Source organism: Pangasianodon hypophthalmus, chromosome 7 (assembly GCF_027358585.1).
Source record: "Pangasianodon hypophthalmus isolate fPanHyp1 chromosome 7, fPanHyp1.pri, whole genome shotgun sequence".
Taxonomy (NCBI): Eukaryota; Metazoa; Chordata; class Actinopteri; order Siluriformes; family Pangasiidae; genus Pangasianodon; species Pangasianodon hypophthalmus.
In genome coordinates this window covers 11,938,404-11,961,946 of record NC_069716.1, presented here as the reverse complement: position 1 = coordinate 11,961,946, position 23,543 = coordinate 11,938,404, and the positions used below count along the sequence as shown (strand labels likewise).

The following is a 23,543-nucleotide window of genomic DNA, read 5'->3' as shown; positions in this document are numbered from 1 at the left end:
GGCACGCACTGAAGGAGCTCATCAGAAGCGAGGCCAAGCCAAGGAGATGTGCTTCTTCAGGCCATTGCGACTTTCTGGACAGATTGCCTGACTAAAGCAGCCTGCAACAGATACATTGACCACCTTCAGGAAGTTATGCCAGTTCTGGTTGAGCATAACCATGAGGGTCATCTCGAATATAGCAATATTATTTTACTGTTGCCATTAATTAGTAAATAAACTGCTTGACTACAATAGCCTACTATCTCTCATTTCTATAAGTACAACAAAGATTAGGAAAACCTAATCCTTGTTATCGAGTTATGTGCCAACATCGGTTAGTAAACTCAAGCTTTACATTAAATAGGTACATGATGCTTACAATATTTAAAGAACAGAAAACACAAAGTTATTACTGTATTGTACATGGTAAAGGAATCTGAAAGGGCAAATTAATTTATATTAGGGCTGTCAATGTTAAGTTATTACACAGGCATGTAATAAAAATGTGACATTACAACTGTTTCATTCTGCTCCGTGTAATTTCTAAAAAACTGTTCAAAACCTTCAGAGCTGATTAGAACTGATCAGAGCTGCAGTAAGTGTCCGTATTTACACCTCTTCTCCACAGGAATGGTGTTGGTTCTCGAGACTGGGCCTGTCGGACAACAGCTTTGGGAATTGCAAATTGCTTTCAGAAGATTCGGTTTCATAAACCCACGGAGATATTGGCTTAAGTTGGTTTTTGCTTGGTTTTTGCTCAGTGCCATTTTAACTGAAAACTCCTGCAACGATGCATAAGCAGCAGCAATATTCCATAACGAATGGCATTAGTTAAGATGATCAAGAGTTTGCATTGTCATGTTATCAGGGGCAGCGATAACATGACAATTTAGTTTAGTTTAGTTCACCTAAATATATATATATATATGTATGTCATGTTGGAGACGTGTAGCCCACTATACTACCTTTCCAACCTCTTGGGTTTGAGCATGCTTTAGGCAAATTGCTGTCCCTCCACGCCGCTCACATACTGCATTCTGCCCCTGACTCTGCTGTAGGAGCTTTTGCAGTTATAAAAATAAAACCTACAAATAACTAGAAGTGAACGTTTTGTGTATGTTCTTATGTGGCTATCAATAAACCTATAGGTTATAGTTATAAAAATAAAGGTGAAAAAAAATCCCCTGTAATGTAAAGAATTTCTTTCCCTCAAAAATAACAAAACGAGAACCGTACAGTATATTAACTTCAGTGGAACATTCAGTGCTTGCTGAGAGCTTACAGTGGGCATTTCCTGACATTGTATAGGTAAAACAACCTCTTTAACTCTTTAACTGACACTCACAGAATGGGCTATGAAATGTTCGGCTCCCGCCTAAGGAAATTCTATGATTATAGCACCACTTAGTGGTTTGCAGTAGCAAATGAAAAATCGTGGCGGCAACTGCACTGGCGGTAATGCCATTCTGGATGACTAACTACTGTATATATTCCTAAACATTCTGCAATGTGCACATCCCACACTTAAACACCTTTTGACCATTTAATGATGGATTTCACTGAACTAACCCCTGCTCAAGAATACCATTTTTGTCTAGTAATGTTGAAATGTTTTCAAAAAACCCTGAATCTTTTCTGTGCAGGAGACAAATGTACTTACAGTAGCAAAGCACCTGGTCAGAGAGGTGATCCCTGCTGGGGAATATCTAAAAAAACATTCATCAGACAATGGAACCCCATTTGTGAAAAAAGTGATTACATACTTGTCTGAGAAGCTAAATTTTGATTTGAAACAACATAATGCTTACCATTCCCAGTCACCTGGGGCAGTGGAAAGATTGAACCAAACTGTCAAACTAAAATTAGCAAAGATCATGACAGATACAGGTCTCAGTTGGGTCCTAGCACTACCACTAGTGCTCATGCACATTAGAGGACATACAAACAGACAAACAGGTCTGAGTCCACTGGAAGTTTTGCTTCTCTTTGTTTCAGGTCACTGCAGATGGAAGGATCCTTAGAGCAGACGGATGACCACTTAAGAAATATACATGTAAATTGTGCAAAGCCTGTACCAGTTAAAGGGTCTCTACGTAATCTGAAAGATGGTGACTGGGTGATAATGAGAGATCAGAAAAGAAAAAGAAAAAGGAACAAAGAAAAGTGTAGCACAGACTGAGGTGGTGTGGACCTTGGATAATCCTTCTGATGACTCCAGCTGCCATCAGAGCTCCTGAGAAAGACACCGCACTGATTACCAGAATTTGAACCCACCAGATCTCACACCAAGCATGCCTCTAATTCTGGCAGAGGAAGAAGAGTCTCTTAGGGAGACCAACGAGGGTCTGGAGTGTGAGGAGGCTCAGGACTTGAGAGTAACAGCGGAAGAAGCCACATGAAAGACATCTCTGAGCAGTCTTGTGAGAAACAACTAAATCGCAGTTGTTCACAAACTAAAAATTGTCATTCCTGTATAAAAGACAGGAGAAGAATATACAAGAATAAACCTAGAACTTTGTTTTGCAGACTTTTTGGACATCCACCCAACTGCAAGTCTTGCGATCTTGGTAACTTCACATATCCTCTGTTAAACTGAACTTCAACGAGTGAGAAAAAGTACATTTACACACTTCGCGATAATAGAAAATATCGGGGTAATTACTGGCTAGAAAAAGAGATTAGAGATCCTCCCACAGTAATGGTACTCTTAAATGTTATACTAGCAGTGATTCTTGTTCCTACAAGCCTTTTATTATAGCCCAGGTCAAACCAATATAATAGGGAAAGGTCAGGAAGGTGGAAAGAATCTGGTTTGAACTAAACGTGCTAAGGATAGAAGACCCTGAAGCCAAAATGAATTTGTGGTGTCATTGTATGACACATTGTAAAGCAATTGTCTAAAAGTAAAAAGCAAACCTGCCTGGTTCTAGTTAGGCCCTTACCCAATTTTGACACTGTTATGTCTTCGAAAGCCATCCCTATGAATACATCTGAGACTGACAGAGTGTACCTTGGACTGTTATAGGCTACAACGTGCACTAGGTTTACAGGCAGTAGTGTAGGAATTTAACATCTGGTCCTCTGTGTATATGTGTATTTAGGAAATAATCCAACGTATTGCTTCTGTTGGAATCATAATAAGGGTAGTATCTTTATGTGCTCCTCACTCTATGGAGACTATGTGGAATGTAGTGAAACGTTCTTTGACAATGAGGGAAGCAAGTATACAGTAATGCCTAAAGTTGTACCCTTACCAAAGGCATTGTCCACTTATCGGCCAGATATGCATATGCCTGTGGACTAAATGTCTACTTTTACTTATGCGCAGACTGGTCTGGCTGCTGTTACCTTGTAATTTTGAAACCCCAATTGTCATTACTGCCAATAGAATGAGTTCCTGTTAGTAAAGAACACACAAGCGAATTGAAAAGTAATAAAAGGGAAATAGCTGAGTTTCATAATTTGGATTCGTATCATTGGCACATTGGCTTATGAGAAAAATAGGTATATTCCCTTGGTATAGAGTGATATTACATACGCCATGTCTGCATTCGCCAATGAAACCATTAAGACATTCAAGTTGTTGTTCACGGCTCAAGACGGCTCTGTTTGATTTTAGATTATTTGCTGGCTAGGACAGGAGGGCTATGCACCATGTTGAATTGAACTGGTGATGCATGTGTATCACCCTTATCCCAGATAACTCAGAAAACATTACTAATGTTATAGGAGCTCTAGAGATAATAAGAGACCAATTTGGACCATCAGGTAGTGCAGGATGGAGTTTTAATAAATGGTTGAATGATAAATTGGGGCGTTGGGGCATCATGCTTGTACAAATACTGATCCCAGTATTATTAATGTTTAGTATTCTGATATTCTGTTGTACTGTCTCTTAGGATTGTGCCAGGGCTCTTATCCAACGATAGATAGGGGGAGTAACTCTGTAATTCAGTAACTCAGTATCTAAGCTAGCACAGACTGATGAGGGAAATTACAATGATGATGATTACCCAGATCTATTTCCTTATCCAGGTCATGACTGCCCAAAGGAAGAGGATGAAAAACTATAAATATGGGGTTTAAGGATTTTCTTTTCATATTTTACAATTCACATTTATACTCATTCAATTATGTTTCCTTACAGTTGGAGGCTTAAAGCTGTGAGATAGGAAATGTTTTCCGCACAACACCCACACCAGGAATACTTACTCATATTTTCTTTTGTATTCATTTCATTGATTTTTCATTTATTAGTTTCATTTTTTAGATTTGAAATATATGTTCAAAGGGAGGAATATGGTATCTTTTTTTAATTTTACTATTAAGTGAACTATATTTGTTCAAATTTCATTAGTACTGATTGACAAATGGGAGCCATATTGTTTACAAATGTCAACATGTTTTGGGTAATTATTGAGGTTCACACTCTGCTGAGTAGTATGACACCAAATTTGTGAAGACAGGCAAAAAAAATCCTAGGACTAGTTAGCAAAAGTAGGTTTTGCATATTATGCAAATTAGCAAAAAAAAAAACAAAATCTAAGTGTTGCTGTTTCTGTAGCCTATAGGGATTTTATGGGGTGTGGGGACTAGCCCCACTCCCGGCTCTCCTTCTTTCACATCCGTGCTTGAGATCGGCATAGGTGGAGTTCTAAATCTAAGTGGGCAGAGCTAAATGGTTCTTGAGGCTTTTTTGTTGGGAAAAGCCAAGTAGTCAGTGGAAAAAGAATTTTGTTTATAGGACTCACGGTCCTCTGCAACACACTAAATAATACAAATCGGATAACAAAAGATATAAATGTAACAATACTTATAGTGATTGCGCAATAACGCAATCCTAATAATAGTAATACAATGTGATATATTGCCTAACAATAGTATTGCTCATTGCACAAAAACTTATAGTGATTGTGCAATGCACAATCCTAATAAAACATAATAGAAATCAGATAACATTAGTGCAAAGCAATGCGCAATCACTAATATATGCAGTTACTTTATGAACAGCCAACAAATGTTTTGCACTTAATAGTACTAGTCAGTGTGGCAGTTCAACAGAGATGATCATCTACTACATGCACAGAAAGAATGGCAGTTAGATGAGAAAAAAACATTAACTGAACTTTTATTTTCTTTACCATTTACTTTCCTTACATTTTTTGCACACAAAAAGCTGTTCAGTCACCATCACTCCATTTACACCTTGCTTTAAGGTTTGCCTTTTACAAGTGTTGTGATTATTATTCGGAGCCAAATCAGACTTTTAGCAATTCGACAGCCACAAATACACCTGAGCACTCTGACTCCTAAAAGGATGTTGTGACACATGCCACTAAGGAAACATACACTATAAGGCCAAACTTATGTGGACACCTAAGCAGACCCATATGTGGGCCTTACCCAAACTGTTGCCACAACGTTGGAAAAACACAATTAACTAGAATGTCTTTGTATTCTGAATTATGATTTCCCTTTACTGGAACCTTAACATTTAAAATAAATTTAAAATAATAACGTGGAAAATATTTGAGTTCCATAAAGTACATATACAGAATTCATATTTAGGCAAGATGACTTGATCTTCAGCTTAAGGTTATTCTAACAGCAGCACGATGCCTAGCTTGCTCAGTTACAGTAAGACCCTGATTTGTTCAAAAAAATTGGGTTTTTAACCAATCACATTTGCAAAGGAAAAAAGTGATTTTAATTTGTTTTAGGCCATTTTTTTATTTGCAGAAAATTATGACCACAAATCAGAATTATGCATAACACTATAACACAAATAGACAGCACTACAACAAATTTGCCTCAAACATCATCATTCTGGTTAAATAAGCATTTGTACACATACAATGTCTAAATGCACTAATTTCATTCAGTCAAAACATTCTCTGTGATCACAAACGAGAAATATCAGGCAGTCATCTAGCCTTTGCATTACCATGGGCCCAACATAGAAGTATCACAACTCAACAGTCTTAATTGATGGGGTCACTGACAAATCTAATGTATTAAGAGAATAAGTATCTTTAACATTTCTAAAATAAGACAAGGAACAACCTTAAGCTCTGCATCAAGTAAACTGTCAATTTGTCTACAAACCTATAACAAACTAATCAGTGATGAAAAATCAGTGATGTCTAACTGTCTTCCTTATATTGCAAGATGTGTGATTTTCTGTTCTGAGTGTAACAGGAAATCAGATACTTCTCCCATTCCGAGTGTTTTCTTGATTGCACATGGGCATAACCTAGAAGACAATTCCACACTCAGTTTTATCAGAAACACTGATTTAACAAATGAATACTTCCTGTAACAACTAATAAGGTCTACTCACTTCTTTTCAGATGCATGCTGCTCATTCGGTCAGGCCTAGCATGACCATTTTGAGCCAGTCTCAAAGACAGGCAAGAACTTCTCCTGTTAGAATGAAAAGAACAAAAAAAAAAAACAGAATTATAATACAAAATCCAGAATGAAGGTAGCCAATATTATAGGAACATTATAGGGTTATTTTTACACTGAACAGTTAGCATTTGACCTAACACAGACAGTTTTGTAACTTAAGGCCTCTTCCACAAGGACCTTTTTGTACCCATCAAAAAACGCACCACTACGATTGATGGACAGATTACATCAATGCTTACTGATGCATAAAAAATATGCTCTGTTGATCTTTAAAAAAGTTCCCCAGAGTTGAACTTGTGATGGTACACTGACATGTATGTTCTTCAGCCAACAGGAGGCAGGAATGTTGGCAAGGCTTCAGTCATTTTAAGGAATGGTTATAAGGAAGATAGAGGAAAAACTAATTGTGTTCGTCACACCCAGACCTGTATAATCCGCAGTAAAAGTATATAAATGTAGTTCACAGCAAGGCATCAGCATAGCAGTAGCCTGGGCACCCATGCTAAGCAGATTGTGTCTACGCTATAGTTTTTTTTTTTTTTTTTTTCCCTCCATTTCCTGGTGGACAAGTAGGTTCAACAACCAGAAAAAGAAAGAAAAAAAACCCTCGCAATGTCAGGTAATATTTGGCCATCCAAAAGACCTGTACAAATCATTCCAGATTCATATGTATACTGTCTCAGCTCCCATTTTATCGGGAAGAAAAATAATTTTCTTTTGGCATGTTTTTGAGTGATAACTTGTACTAACATATTCCAACGAAGGGAAGTCTAGTAATATAATACAATCATCATAAACATCACTGCACTGGATATCATGGCAGTGTAATAGTGTAGGGACGATAAAATGGTTATATCGCGTAAGCCTACTAGCCAGGGCTAACTAATGTATTTATGATTTGTCCACCCATATTGACATTAATTTTATTCCTCTTTTTTAGAGTCATAAAACAAAAATATACAAAATAATTAAAATCACCATGTATATCAAATTATATCTCTTCTTTTTTTTATGGCATTGATGCATAAACAGAATTTCTAACTCAGTGTTCGTTACAAACTGATAAATGCCCCAAAACCTACTAGCTTCTTGATCTTCCTGAGATTTAGTTAAAGCACAATCAAACAGTGTAAGCAATGAGAGCCAGGAGCAAAAGGATAGTACACTGGCATCAGAACTCACCGTTACAGTAGGGAGAGTCCACAGGAAAGTGCAAAGGAGACTCCAGTCAGTGAGAGTGAGGAAGTAAGTGCAGAAGGGGGAAGAGGCAAAGGAAGCTCCAGTTGGACAGAATAATGAGAACAGTGCATAGGACAGCACAGTCCATGAAAGCGGGAGTGAAACAGAGATTAAACACTGCACCCACACCAGACAGTTTTTGTTTCTGAGCTACCACCTTAACAAAATTCAACTATTCCAATGTTGAAGAAAGTCTTAAAGTACAAAGAGAGCAACAATAGAAAGTTGCTTACTTCCTGCCAGGAACAGCACACATTGTAGTGTTTTGTTTGCACAATGTTTGGAAAGTACACTAACAGTTCATTAATTATTAGCGTGACAGATTTGAAGCATGTACATCAACACATCAAATAGCATGAAATAACCATCTTGTATAGAAATCGTTCTGAAGGATGTTTTACAGGTTAAAGCAGACATAAAAAGCCTGTTGAGTGGCAAACAGATGACTGCTCAAAAAAACCCCAAAAAACCAAAAAAGATAAAAATGGCAGGTTTGTATCTTTTTTTTGAATGGATATGGTTACTCAGACACTTTGCCAGATTCAGGCAGCTGCAGATAGATTTGTGTAGTAAGCAAATGAAAAATATATAGGATAAGGAGATCAATGTTTTACCAGAGGTTGCATTGCCACAGAAGACAGCAAGAAAATAAAAATGTCTGGAGAAATGGCTGCTGACGAGGGAGTGAAAGATCCACAGAAAAAATATATGAAGTTACTGTTCATAATAAAATTAAAGACACAGTACAGGAAACCATCCACCATAAATGTCTCACTCACAGAACTCTTTGTGCTGACCTAGCTCTCCTACACACTAGGAACATATCCCAAGTCACCTGTACTTCTCTTCAAGAATCTGGAAACAGAAAATCAGCAGGTCTTTACATTTAGAAGCTTCTGATTGGCCAACTATCAGAGTTAGGAGTTAATTAGAAGCACACATGGCTGTAAAAGGGCATACACCTTTAGAGACAGTGACTTTTTGCCCTTGATATCATAGGAAAATTCAAGTAACTTAGCCAAGAACTCAGAAGAAAAAATTCTGTACCTCATAAGTCCGGTTCCACCTTGGGAGCAATTTCCAAACAACTGAAGGTACCACAAGCATCGGTACAAACAATTATATGCAAATATACAAACCTTGCGACCACAAATGAGGCACAAATTAACTCCCACAGATGAACAAAGTTTGGTCCAAAAATTTCAACTTAACGCCAAGACAACAATAAAGGAACTGGTACAGGAGTTGGAGGCAATGCATGTACATCTACCATAAGCAATACCTCAAGACATTAGCTAGAAAGTTAAAATTTGGTTCCAGCAGGACAATAATCCTAAGCATACCTCCAAAGCTGTGACAAAATTTGTTAAAGACAACAAAGTGAAATTATTAGAGTGGCAAACACAAAACCCTCACTTGAATTCCATAGAACATTTGTGGACAGAACTGAAAAATTTTGTCTGAGCCTCAACTGTAAGTAACTGTTAAAACTGTTGATTCACTGGATGAATATACAGTCAGGTCCATAAATTTTGGGACACCACCACAATGGATTTCAAATGAAACGAACAAGATGTGCTTTAACTGTAGACTGTCAGCTTTAATTTGAGGGTATTTACATCCAAATCAGGTGAACGGTGTAGGAATTACAACAGTTTGCATATGTGCCTCCCACTTGTTAAGGGACCAAAAGTGATGGGACAATTGGCTTCTCAGCTGTTCCATGGCCAGGTGTGTTATTCCCTCATTATCCCAATTACAATGAGCAGATAAAAGGTCCAGAGTTCATTTCAAGTGTGCTATTTGCATTTGGAATCTGTTGCTGTCAACTCTCAAGATGAGATCCAAAGAGCTGTCACTATCAGTGAAGCAAGCCATCATTAGGCTGAAAAAACAAAACAAACCCATCAGAGAGATAGCAAAAACATTAGGCGTGGCCAAAACAACTGTTTGGAACATTCTTAAAAAGAAGGAACGCACCGGTGAGCTCAGCAACACCAAAAGACCCGGAAGACCACGGAAAACAACTGTGGTGAATGGCCGAAGAATTCTTTCCCTGGTGAAGAAAACACCCTTCACAACAGTTGGCCAGATCAAGAACACTCTCCAGGAGGTAGGTGTATGGGTGTCAAAGTCAACAATCAAGAGAAGACTTCACCAGAGTGAATACAGAGGGTTCACCACAAGATGTAAACCATTGGTGAGCCTCAAAAACAGGAAGGCCAGATTAGAGTTTGCCAAACGACATCTAAAAAAGCCTTCACAGTTCTGGAACAACATCCTATGGACAGATGAGACCAAGATCAACTTGTACCAGAGTGATGGGAAGAGAAGAGTATGGAGAAGGAACGGAACTGCTCATGATCCTAAGCATACCACTTCATCAGTGAAGCATGGTGGTGGTAGTGTCATGGCGTGGGCATGTATGGCTGCCAATGGAACTGGTTCTCTTGTATTTATTGATGATGTGACTGCTGACAAAAGCAGCAGGATGAATTCTGAAGTGTTTCGGGCAATATTATCTGCTCATATTCAGCCAAATGCTTCAGAACTCATTGGACGGCGCTTCACAGTGCAGATGGACAATGACCCAAAGCATACTGCAAAAGCAACCAAAGAGTTTTTGAAGGGAAAGAAGTGGACTGTTATGCAATGGCCAAGTCAATCACCTGACCTGAATCCGATTGAGCATGCATTTCACTTGCTGAAGACAAAACTGAAGGGAAAATGCCCCAAGAACAAGCAGGAACTGAAGACAGTTGCAGTAGAGGACCTGGCAGAGCAACACCAGTGATGAAACCGAGCGTGTGGTGATGTCTATGCGTTCCAGACTTCGGGCTGTAATTGACTGCAAAGGATTTGCAACCAAGTATTAAAAAGTGAAAGTTTGATTTATGATTATTATTCTGTCCCATTACTTTTGGTCCCTTAACAAGTGGGAGGCACATATGCAAACTGTTGTAATTCCTACACTGTTCACCTGATTTGGATGTAAATACCCTCAAATTAAAGCTGACAGTCTGCAGTTAAAGCACATCTTGTTCGTTTCATTTGAAATCCATTGTGGTGGTGTATAGAGCCAAAAATGTTAGAATTGTGTCGATGTCCCAATATTTATGGACCTGACTGTATGTAGAAGACTGTTGTAGGGCTGAAGTAGAGGAGGATGAATTTGTGAACAAGAGCTGCTTCTCCTGTAAAAATGATCCACTCTGACATTATCGAGTTCTGAGAAGATTTAACTTGCTGACAGATGCCTAGAAAACAATGAGGGGAAATATACACTATATATACTATATATACACTACACATAAGTAAAAAGTATGCGGTCACCCCTCCTAATTGTTGAGTTCAGGTGATTCATCCACACCCACTGCTAACAAGTGCATAAAATCAAACACATAGCTATGCAATCTCCACAGACAAACAATGGCTGTAGAATGGGACATTCTGAACAGCTCAGTAACTTTACACATGACATTGTCATAGGATGCCAATTTTGTCACAAGACAGTTGATGAAATTTCTGCCCTGCTAGATCTGCCCTGGTCAACTATGTAGTCCTGTTATGAAATGGAAGCATCTAGGATCAACAATAGCTTAGTCACGAAGCAGACTGTGCAAAATCACAGAGCAGAGCTGTCAAGTGCTTAAGTGTGTGGCACATAAAAATCGTGTATCCTCTGTTGCATCTCTCACTACCGTGTTCCAAACTGTCTCTGGTGGCAACAAACATCAGCAAAAGAACTGTGCATTGAGAGCGTCACAAAATGAAGCCTAAGATCATTATGTGCAATAACAAGTGTTGCCTGGAGTGGTGTAAAGCATGCCACCACTGGACTGGAAATGTGTTCTCTGGAGTGATGAATCACACTTCACTATCCTGCAGCCTGAGGGATGAATCGTTGTTTGGCAGATGCCAGGAGAACACTACCTACCAGAATGCACAGTGCCAACAGTGAATTTTGGAGCAGGGTAGGGATAATGGTTTGGGGCTTTTTTCAGGGTTTGGGCTAGGGCCATTAGTTCCAGTGAAGGGTAGTATTAATGCTACAGAATACAAGATTGATATGAAATTGATAGGGGGAAAAAAGTATTTGAACACCACAAATTAACATTAGAACTTTTAAACTTGCAGCTTCGAGACATCTACGGTAAGAAGAAATTAGATTTTTTGCAGTATTGTTGCTGAATTTTGGCCCATTCCCCTTGGCAATTCGTCTTTAATTCCACAAGGTTATGAGAGTCCTACTTACAGAATCGCAATTTCTAAATCCTCTATAAATTTTCAATGTGATTCAAGTCAGGATATTGGCTAGGCCATGCGAGGTCGTCTTGAGTTGTTTTGGCTGTAGGTTTGGGGTCACTCGTTCATGTTTCCTTCAGTAACATGCAATGCCCCATTACCATTTGCAGAGAAGCCTCCTCATATCATGCTGCTCCTACCTCTGTACTTTACTATGGATATGGTGTTGTGGTGTATCATATACACAACCCTTCTCTCCCCAAACATGATGATCTGAATTATTGCCAGCAAGTTCTATTTTTGTTTTGTCTTACCAAAGTATATTGTTCCAAAAGAGTGATTTGTCTAAATGCTATTAGATGTGCATCTCTTTGCTTCTTTTTTGGCAGGAGTTTTGTCTAGGGGGTAGGAACAGAGATAAATGCAGTACAGTTCATTGCTGTGTAACTGTTGTTCCCGCTGCTTTCAGGTCGTCCTGCAACTCATTTCGAGCGACTGCTGGCCTCTCTTACCTTCCTTATCATTTGTCTGTGTTGTGAAATCTTGCACCCCGCTGTCTGAAGAAAATTAGTTACAGTTCCAGGAAATTCCCACCTGCATATTATCAAATTAATTGTACTGACAGGATGTTTAAGGTCTTTGCTATGGCTCTAGAGCTTTTTTCATTTGAGTGTTGTTTAATAATGTTGCTTCTGAGAACTTTCATTGCTACTTGTCTGAAATCTTCCCAACCAATAGCACTGTATTTCATAATGACATCTGCAGAATGATTTTTTTTCCTTTTGCAGCATTTATATTTAGAACCTGGTTTATTTTTATGTAACCTTTACAGATATATTATAGGTATGTAAGTACAAACTTAAAATTTATGACACGGTCTTTTAAGTGGATACATCAATCTGGCATACAAGACTCATCACAGTTTCTGTCACTCAGGTGGCTTGTGAATGCACGTTTTCATCACTCAGTTTTATCAACAGACTCAGGATTATCTGGACACTTTAATGCTTATGGTCACATACAGGGACATCCTCATGCTCCTCTAATAAGTTCCAAAAATTTGTGGACATGTTACTTTTACATTTCTAGCAATTTCCCATTATATAATCTACAGGGTGTCCCAAAAGTGTCCATACATAGGGGACTAAAACACACAAAAAAAACAAACAACAACAACAAAAAAAACAATAAAAAAAATAATAAAATTATTGATCTATGTGTGGGAAACTGGGGCTCGAGCGTTTCCAGCTGCTCCCAGGAGAGCAGCAACATGCTGTCTCCCCAGGTCTCTCCTCCGTCCTCAACTCCCTCTCTTCCAGAACGAGGAGTGGAACACATGCGCGTTGATTCCACACGCCTGACTCCGGCGGAACGACATCGTCGGCTGACCCAGAGGCTCTGCTTGTATTGTGCAGCTAGTGGGCACGTAATTGCCAAGTGCCCCATTCGCCCTCCTCGTTATATAACTTATCAAGCACACTCCAATAACAGGAACTCCTCTCAGTCAGAGAGCCATCGGACACCGGGTTGGGCCAATACAATTACAAGTGGGCTGTTTGTACTCCGAGTCCATTGAACTCCTGGTTCTGGAAAAAGCCACTTCTGATCTCCTGCTAGGATCACCTTGGTTAGTAAGACATAAGCCTATAATTTCGAGGTCCGCGGGCAAAGTCCTACAGTCGGGTGATCAATGCTTCCCTGAATGTTTCCCCTCTGTGTCCTCAGCAACTCCTGGTCTGTACCACATCCATAGAAAGCCCTATTGAGCAACAGTCGGTGGATATTCCTGCCTGTTATAACCAGTAAAGGATGTCTTCTGCCCGAAACAAGCCTCCCAGCTACCACCCCATAGGCCATGGGACTGTGCCATAGACCTCATACCGGGTGAGCCAGTGCCTAAAGGTAAAATTTACCCTTTGTCAGTTCCGGAACAAAAGGCCATGGAGGAATACATTCAGGAGGCGCTACAACAAGGCTATATCGTCCCATCTACTTCCCCTGCTGCTTCCAGCTTCTTTTTTGTGGCTAAAAAAGATGGAGATCTCCGGCCTTGCATAGATTACCGGGCACTCAACAAGATCACCGTTAAATACCGTTACCCACTTCCCCTTGTCCCAGCAGCATTGGAACAACTCTATAAAAAAATCAAAAGTTCTATCACCTCTCCACTTACCTCCCTCCTCAAGCAAAAGCCCAAATCCCTGTCCTGGACCCAAGAAGCCACCAACGTCTTTGATGCCCTGAAAGATGCCTTCACGACGGCACCCCTCCTGCGCCACCCAGACCCCAGTAAACTCTTCGTGGTAGAGGTCAATGCCTCGACCTCTGGAGTGGGTGCCGTATTGTCTCAGCAGCAGGGGAATCCCGCACATCTCCACCCATGTGCGTTTTTTCCAAAAAAAACCTCACCCCAGCAGAGCAGAACTACGACATTGGGACCGTGAATTGCTGGCCATCAAGTTGGCATTGGAAGAGTGGAGGCACTGGTTGGAGGGGGCTCAGCATCCCTTCCTTGACCTCACTGACCATCGAAACCTTGAGTATCTGCATGAGGCCAAGAGGCTGAATCCTAGACAAGCCAGGTGGGCCCTATTCTTTACCTGATTTAACTTTGTTATTTCTTATTGTCCAGAGACCAAGAACATAAAAGCAGATGCCCTCTCTCATCTTCATGCCCCAGAGGAACCTTCCCATGAACCCAAACCATCATGCCCCCAGAGGTATTGGTAAGTCTCATACACTGGTCCCTGGGCGAGGAAATAGCAGAGGCAGCAGCCACGGAACCAGCTCCTCCAGGGTGTCCCGAAAACCGCAGGTATGTCCCCAGTTCCTTACAAAATAAACTAATCAAATCCGTGCGCGACTCCCTAGGCACTGGCCACCCTGGGACCGAGATGACACTCGCGCTGCTTCAAGATCGATTCTGGTGGCCCAGGATGGCACAGAACATCAAGTTGTTTGTCCAGGGATGCCAGGAATGCGCTAATGTCCAAGACCCCACGACATCTGCCGTCAGGTAAACTCCTTCCCCTTCCGGTTCCGCATCGTCCATGGTCACACTTAGGAGACTTAGGAGACTTTATAACTGACTTACCTCCTTCCAGTGGTTATACCTGTATCCTGGTAGCTGTTGACCGATTCTCCAAAGCCTGTCGACTTCTTCCCTTAAAAGGCCTCCCTTCCATCTAGGAGACAGCGGAGCTCTTGTTTAACAATGTTTTCAGGAACTTCGGCCTCCCTGAAGATATTGTTTCTGACCGAGGCCCCCAGTTTATCTCCATGGTGTGAAGGGGTTTTTCAATCTCTTAGGTGTGACCTTGAGCCTGTCCTCTGGCTACCATCCCCAGTGCAACGGCCAAACCGAGAGAAAGATCCAAGAAATCAGCCACTTCCTGTAAACATTCTGCCACACCCACCAGACCTCCTGGAGTTGGTTCGGTGTGAGTGCGCACAGAACTCCCTCCGTCAACCTGCCATGGGCCTAACACCATTTCAATGAATACTTGGCTTCCAACTCCTCTTTTCGCATGGACTTGGGAACCATCAGAGGTACCAGTGGTTGACCATTGGGTCCAGGAGAGCGAGATGGTCTGGAAGCAGCTCATCACTACCTGCAACGGGCAGTGTGCCATCAGAAACTCCACGCTGATGCTCAGAGGAGTGAAACGCCCAACTTCCAACCCGGGCAGACGGTGTGGCTCTCCACGAGGGACATCTGACTGCGCCTGCACTGCAAAAAGCTAAGTCCCAGATTCATTGGTCCCTTCCCCATAGTGCAACAGATTAACCCTGTCACATATTGGTTACAAATTCTCTCTCAATACAAAATTCATCCTGCTTTCCATGTCTCTCTTCTCAAACCATATCAACCTCCTGTTTCTGATTCCTCCAGAGAGCCTGATCCTGTGAACAATCCTCCTCTCCCGATGATCCTGGATGACCAGCCAGTATATGCCATCAGAGAAATACTGAGCTCCCGACGCCGCAGAGGTCACCTCGAATACCTCATAGACTGGGAAGGTTACGGGCCCGAAGAACAATCTTGGGTATCCAGGGAGGATATCCTAGACCTGGCCCTCCTGTGAATTCCACTGTTCACACCCACAGTGACCAGCTCCATGTCAGAGGGGTCGGCTGCGTTGTTGAGGTCAACGGTCCTCAGGAGCCGACCATGGGGGTGTTTGAAGCTCCTCTACAACTCCCTACATTTTCTGCAGCGTTTCTCTTCAAAGACACGTGACGTGTGTGCTCCTTTCCCTCAGTCATTTACCTAGTGTCTCTATCTGTGTTACCCACCAGCCTGCAGTACTTATCTTTGTGTTTACCCTGTCTTTGCATACCCATTGTTTGGCAAATCCTTTAATAAATTTGTGTTGGGTTCTCACCTTTGTCTCCGAGTCTGGTATATCCTGACAGAAACACTGGCTAAAGTACTATTTACACAGGTAAGTAATGTTGCCAAAGGACATCTATAGTACTTATGATTGGCTCATATTACATAAGTGATCTGCGGATTTTTCTTGAATTTGCGGATTTCATCTCTAACCTGGTTGTTTCTTTAGACAAGGCATTAATTGTTGGAGACTTTAATATTCATTTTGATAATCCAGATGACCCTCTGAGAACAGCAGTTGTGTCCATTCTAGATTCTGTAGGGGTTAATCAGAATGTAATAGGACCCACCCATAGTGGTGGTCACACTCTTGATTTAATACTAACATTCGGATTAAATATAGAAAATATAGTCTCATGTCCACAGTCTGAAGCTATCTCAGATCATTACCTCATCTCATTTAAAATGTGTATTAATCATAGTATATGCACCTTGCCACGTCACCGTGTCAAACGTACGTTCACGTCAACAACTGCACAGAGTTTTATCAGTAATCTCCCAGATTTATCAACCATGATTGGATCACCGTCTGATCCCGAAGAACTTGACCAGGCAACTGAATGTTTAGAATCAACGTTCTGCAACTCACTAGATAAGGTAGCTCCACTTAAAAGAAAAATAATTAGGGAGAAAAAGCTAGCACCCTGGTATAGCGATCACACACGAACTTTAAAACAGACCACTCGAAAACTAGAACGTAAATGGCGTCAAACTAACTTGGTAGTATTTCAAATAGCATGGAAGGAGAGCCTATTGAGCTATAAGAAAGCTCTTAGTGCTGCTAGATCAATGTATCTCTCCACCCTAATTGAAGATAACAGAAATAATCCTAGATTCTTATTTAATACTGTAGCAAAATTAACTAGGAATAAGACCACAATAGAAACACGCACACAATCATTATATAGCAGCGATGACTTCATGAATTTTTTCAATGGTAAAATTGAAAATATCAGGCTAGAAATTCAGACTATTAATTTAAAACCGGACAGTTCTATAACTAACCCTGTAGATGATAATATGATAATATTAGATAAACAACTACAACGCTTTAGTCCCCTTGAAGAGACTGAACTAATTTCACTAATTTCATCATCAAAATCATCAACCTGTATGCTAGATCCTTTTTACCTACTTGTTTCCTCAAACAGATAATTCCTGAAACAATCAAACCTCTTTTAAAGATAATCAATTCTTCCCTTAGCATTGGCTATGTACCTAAATCTTTTAAATTAGCAGTTATCAAGCCCCTGATTAAAAAACCTGACCTCAATCCCTGTCAACTGTCCAACTACAGGCCAATATCAAACCTCCCCTTTATTTCCAAGGTCCTTGAAAAGGTTGTAGCACAGCAGCTATGCTCATACTTACATAGGAATAACATTCATGAAATGTATCAGTCAGGATTTAGGCCTCATCATAGCACAGAGACAGCACTGGTAAAAGTTGTAAATGACTTACTACTGGCCTCTGATCAGGGTTGTGTCTCCTTGCTGGTGCTGCTTGACCTTAGTGCAGCTTTTGATACCATTGATCATTCTATTCTCCTCAATAGACTAGAAAATGTAGTAGGCATTAAGGGAACAGCCCTTTCCTGGCTCAGGTCTTATTTGACTGATCGTTATCAGTTTGTAAACGTAAATGGTGACTTCTCTTCTCATGCTAAGGTAAAGTTTGGTGTTCCGCAAGGCTCTGTTTTAGGCCCACTGCTCTTTTCTTTATATATGCTACCTCTGGGCAAAATTATTCGTAAGCATGGTATTAGCTTCCACTGTTACGCTGATGACACACAGTTGTATGTTTCAGCAAAGCCAGATGACAGACACCAGCTTAATAAAGTTGAGGAATGTGTAAAAGACATTAGAAACTGGATGCTTATTAACTTTCTCTTACTTAATTCTGACAAGACAGAAGTACTTGTACTAGGACCACATGCAGCTAGAAGTAAGCTTTCTGATTACATAATAACTCTGGATGACCTTTCTGTTTCATCATGTGCAGCAGTAAAAGACCTTGGTGTGATTATCGACTCTAGTCTTTCTTTTGAAGCTCATGTAGATAATATAACTAGGATTGCTTTCTTTCATCTCAGAAATATTGCTAAAATAAGAAATATATTGTCACTACACGATGCAGAAAAATTAGTTCATGCTTTTGTTACCTCTAGGTTGGATTATTGTAATGCCTTACTGTCTGGATGTTCCAGTAGATGCATAAACAAGCTCCAGTTAGTCCAGAATGCAGCAGCGAGAGTCCTTACTAGAACCAGAAGATATGACCACATCACCCCTATCTTATCCACACTGCATTGGCTCCCAATCAAATTTCGTATTGATTATAAAATACTACTATTGACCTATAAAGCACTAAATGGTCTCGCGCCACAGTACCTGAGCGAACTTTTGGTCTTTTATGATCCGTCACGCCTACTCAGATCAAAAGATGCAGGCTATTTGTTGGTACCTCGAATAATGCGGGCTACAGCTGGGGGTAGAGCTTTCTCATACAAAGCCCCACAGTTATGGAACAGCCTTCCACTTAGTGTTCGGGGCTCAGACACAGTCTCAGTGTTTAAGTCTAGGCTGAAAACATATTTGTTTAGTCAAGCCTTTTGTGAATAGTTTTCTTAGGTACAGGGGCAGGTCTGGAGGGTTTCACAGGCATAGAGTGTTGTGGTGAAATGGGATGTTTGGATGCTGTCGCCCCCCCACTCTCACACGTTCACTCAGGTTTCTCGACGGTGGAGTGGCTGGCTGCCTTATGTCCCAGGGTGCCCTCATGTCTGTGTTAGCTTCTGGCTCTCCCTTTCAGTTATGCTGTCATAGCTAGTCTTGCCGGAGTCCCTGCTTGCACTCTGCATGCAAAGTACATCGTGCTTAACCATTAGAGGACAAAAGCTCACCTAACAATCTCTTCCTTTCTCTCCATCTCTCTCTCTTCCTCACTCTCTGTCGAGCTACACATGCTACTTCTGAGATGCCAGTGATGCCAGTGATCCTGACCCCTTCTGCTCCTCCTCGCTGCCTGACCCATCCTGATGCCCTACTTCTGGTTGGAGTTCTCATCGGTTGAGTTCGCTCGCTGCTGCTGGGGGTGGCCCCATATGGACTGCCTGAAGAACTGTTTGGATTGCTGGGGATGGTGCCACCTGGGGGCTGTGGAGATGGCTTGGGGATCACATATGGGGAGCTGTACTGTAATGGCTTGGGACTGCGATTGCTGTAGTGGCTTTGGGGCTGCAGTTGCCACGAGCAGCTTCGTACTCAGGACTCCATCAGTGGACAGTGGATAGATTTTAACCAGCCGGACCTCTTGCAAATACTGTGATGAATTTATTGGTTGCACAATTGCACTATTTGTCCATATAGTACACAATAGAAGGGATTTATTTATAATTGCACTATCCGTTGCACCCAGATGAGGATGGGTTCCCTTTTGAGCCTGGTTCCTCTCAAGGTTTCTTCCTCATATCATCTCGGGGAGTTTTTCCTTGCCACCGTCGCCACTGGCTTGCTCATTAGGGATAAATTCACAGTGATAAATTTAAATATTTACAATATATTTTTGTGAATCCATTTATTTCTGTAAAGCTGCTTTGTGACAATGTCCATTGTTAAAAGCGCTATACAAATAAAATTGAATTGAATTGAATTGAATCTGCATATAAATCACAGATGGGAGTGCCTTCACAATGTATGCATGGTCGTCACACCAAAAGTTCCAGGTGTATCGTTCACCTCATATCTTACTACTTGTTTTAAGGCTTGTGGCTATGCAAGTTGCACTTGATCATAAATAGGTCACATGCCCATAATATGTATGCCAATATTGGTTTTGGCAGGATAAAGTACAAAACCTCTTTTCCCACACGTTAAAACAGAATCTTGCCAAACATGTCAATTCAGCATGGCAATATTCTCCAGATAAATAATAATCTAAATCACAAAGACAAACTTTTCACAACTATTAAAATAAAGCTTCACTCACTTGCAGAATTGTGCAAAATTCATTCAAACAGTAGGTACACAGTTCTGACATACAGTCATCACAGCTACTGTCCCTCATTTTTTATTTTTTTTTTGCGAGAGCGTTAACTTATAAATTTAATTATAAATGTAACATTTATGAAAAATGCAATAAGAGCCATACAAAGAAACTGAATAATACATTACCTCTGATATCAATTACTACTGCTTTACGCATCTTACATCTGATTTATCAAACATACCTCATAGCCCCAATTTTCCCCTTCTCCATAAAGAGTTCCACGATAACTCTGCTTCCCTCTGGATAGAGCCTAGCATACAGTGTCCTCTTGTTCACTTTGTCTTTAAACCACCTGACTGCTTCAGTGGACCAGCTCTCTCCATTCACTGGTTTCACCTAGTAAATGAAACATCATGCACATTGTAAGTGAAATTATATCACCACTGTAAGTGAAATTATATCACCACATGAAATAAGATGAGTTAATAACACCTACATCTGCTAGAGAGACTTGTAGCGCTTGCGCTGGTATTTTAGCAATTTCCCCACAAAGCTCTTTGATATTCCCAAGTGAAAGGCAAGTAGAATCTCCATAGTCAATTCTCCTGATCTCCACTTCAATGTTTCTGATGCCTTCGAATCTGCTGCACAAGTGATGATTTTCTAATATCAAATGAAACAAATTAGCATCATTAGAACGCTCCATTTTATTTTAGGGATTTTTCTTCGTTTCAAGTCTCACCGCTCTTCATTCCACATATCTTTGTCACCTGGGCACGGCACCACAACTCTTGCTCAGCGCTCCATCCCATTACATAAGCACCAATATCTGGGATGCAATTTATTTCAGCATAGGACCTACTGTTTTTCTTTCTGTTTTACAATGAAGATAAAAAAAGAACATTAGCAAATACTAGGAAGGAAAAAACAGAAGGATGAAACCCACATTACTACTTACGCCATAATATCAGACAGTTTCTGTAGGTTGTTATCCTTATGCTGTATATAGAAGTTCCCTGGGCTGACCACATGGGTGACAACAACAGGCATCTCTTCAAATTTCTTAATCTGAAATTCAGGTATTCTTAATGCTGCCTCTTGTCCATCCATTGACCTGTTGATCCCCCCTTCAAGGGCACACTGGTGCTTCATTTGTTTTGAAGCCATTTCATCAGCTATTGAATCTTGCAATGAGTTTTTCACCTCTGTGGAAATATCCCCAACATCCCACAACTCAGTGATTGTAGCAATCATACAGCTGTAGGTCACAGACCCGGCACTCCTTTTTTTTACATTGAAGATGGGTACAGAATTATTCATCTCAGAAATGAACTGCTTTTTGTGTGTACTATGTAATTGTATGAACTCCTGATCCATATTTGTTTCAGTTTTGCTTTTCAATTGTTGCATTAGCACAAAGGCCCTCTCCTCAGAGCCTGCAAAACTCGACTGTTCCATATTTCTACTCGTTCTTAGAAAATGTATGAGCTGAAATGAGGTCTGTTTCTGGTGTTGAACTTTAAGGTAATTTCCAAGCTGCTGCTCAGATGTGTAGGTGGTCACATTCTGAGTAAGAATCTCTTCTGCTTTCCTTCGAGTTTCTGTTGCAATGATGTCCTGAGGAATGCAATACTTGTCATTTTCCACTTCACACACTTTCGATTCCTGCTTCGACATCTCTGTAGAATGTTCTGATGAGATTTTGCCAGGTGATAGCTTTTCAGATTCAGGTAACAAAGGTAGTTGCTGGAGGGGCAGTTTTGCTCCAATAATTTGCACAGCTTTTGTAATTGAGCTTGCCACAATGATATTTTGTAGCAAGGGCCCAAACTTCAAAAGGTGAGGAACAAATATTCCAGTTTGACTTCTCAAGTAACTGAACTGGAACACACGTTGAGGTGACAGGCTCGTTGTTTGTGTGAGATGCATGTTCATACTCTGAGAGCCTGGAACTAAAGAGAATATTGATTAGTTTTGTAAACAGGACCATTATACCAGCTAAATATACTCTTGGGGCACTTTCTACCATATTAGTCTGTTTATCAAGATAAAATCAAAGAGAATGTTTGGTTTCATGCTGCACACATTGCCCATAGAACATAAACATTTCCTGAGGATTGTATGGTAAGTGATGGGACTGGAAACATACGCACAATGCTATTTTATTTATTGGTCAGAAATATAGTGACAGAAAAAATAAACAAACCTTTGCAATTGCATACAGATATCATGGAAATCAACTGAGCATGAAAACACAGGCTACTGATTAAATAATAAATAGAAAATTATAGTATAAATTTATCATTTAAATGCATTAGTAATTATGTGAACTGTATATTGCCTTTATTTTTTGTGTCCTTTAGCTCAGATATCTAGTAAACACTGTACTTCTTCTTCAGTTTTGGTCGAATCAGGGTCGAATCATGTTCTCACACTATTCAAACTAGGATTAGCTTAGAATCAGAAACTGATGGTCTTTGCCAGAGCATTTTGGTCTGTGAAACAAGTGTTACTGCTCTGTTGATATTCATCGTTTGATCTCAAACCCAAATGTGTTCAGTGTATAGCAAAAGCAAAAGAAGGAGACTGTACACCATTTAACCTGACAGCCATCATGATAGATTCTATCTATCACCAATTTCCGATACTACTGCCAATCACTTCAAGCCTACTGATAATCATTAAAAATGATTAAGCCTTTATTGTTAAGTGTGGAATCAATGCTGCCATTATTTTTTGGATTACCATGGTCATTTTGCACTATCGTTTTCATTGTCTAAAGACAGTGAGTGGAGGCCATCCATGCTGGATCCTTGTAAAATAATAACTAATCTCAACTAAGGTACGGTAAAGTTAGTGGGAGTAGCGTAGTTTCTGTAGGGGAAAGTCTGGATGCCTTAGGCGGAGATAACAATCCCACAACTCTGGCAATAGAGCCCTCACAGCGGGGTGAATAGGTGACGACTTTGTGGCATGATCGCAAAGCCAGAGCTAACACTGAGGCTAGCCCACGGGAGCACCACTACTCTCCGTTTAAAGTGTCCAACAGGTTGGCTCTCCTCAGTGAAGCACCTGCTGAGAAACTTGAAAGAGCTCTGGTTATAGGAGACTTTAGGAGGCATGTGAAATTAGCTGGCCTTTAGGGGCACCAGCAGCACTAGTTAGGTGTATACCAGGAGCCAGGATGCCAGACATAGCAGGTAATTTTAAGGTCTTAGGCAAGATAGTTTTTCCATTTAGGAGCTAATGATATACACTTTCGTCAGTCAGAGGTTACTAAGAGTAA

At 40.5% G+C, this 23,543-nt stretch overlaps 1 protein-coding gene across 1 annotated transcript in view; it reads right to left on the bottom strand.

The window, feature by feature from the left end:
- Positions 1-5,687: 5,687 nt before the first annotated feature.
- The window catches only part of LOC113542778 (tudor domain-containing protein 5), a 52,625-nt gene continuing 34,769 nt past the window's right edge, over positions 5,688-23,543 (bottom strand). The window contains exons 3-8 of the mRNA XM_026940528.3: positions 21,216-22,209; positions 21,000-21,130; positions 20,754-20,920; positions 20,499-20,653; positions 6,323-6,405; positions 5,688-6,235 (exon numbers count right to left, since the gene is read on the bottom strand). Of these exons, the coding sequence (XP_026796329.3) occupies positions 6,126-6,235; positions 6,323-6,405; positions 20,499-20,653; positions 20,754-20,920; positions 21,000-21,130; positions 21,216-22,192 (1,623 nt within the window). The 5' untranslated portion in view covers positions 22,193-22,209 and the 3' untranslated portion in view covers positions 5,688-6,125. The remainder of the gene's footprint in view (positions 6,236-6,322; positions 6,406-20,498; positions 20,654-20,753; positions 20,921-20,999; positions 21,131-21,215; positions 22,210-23,543) is intronic.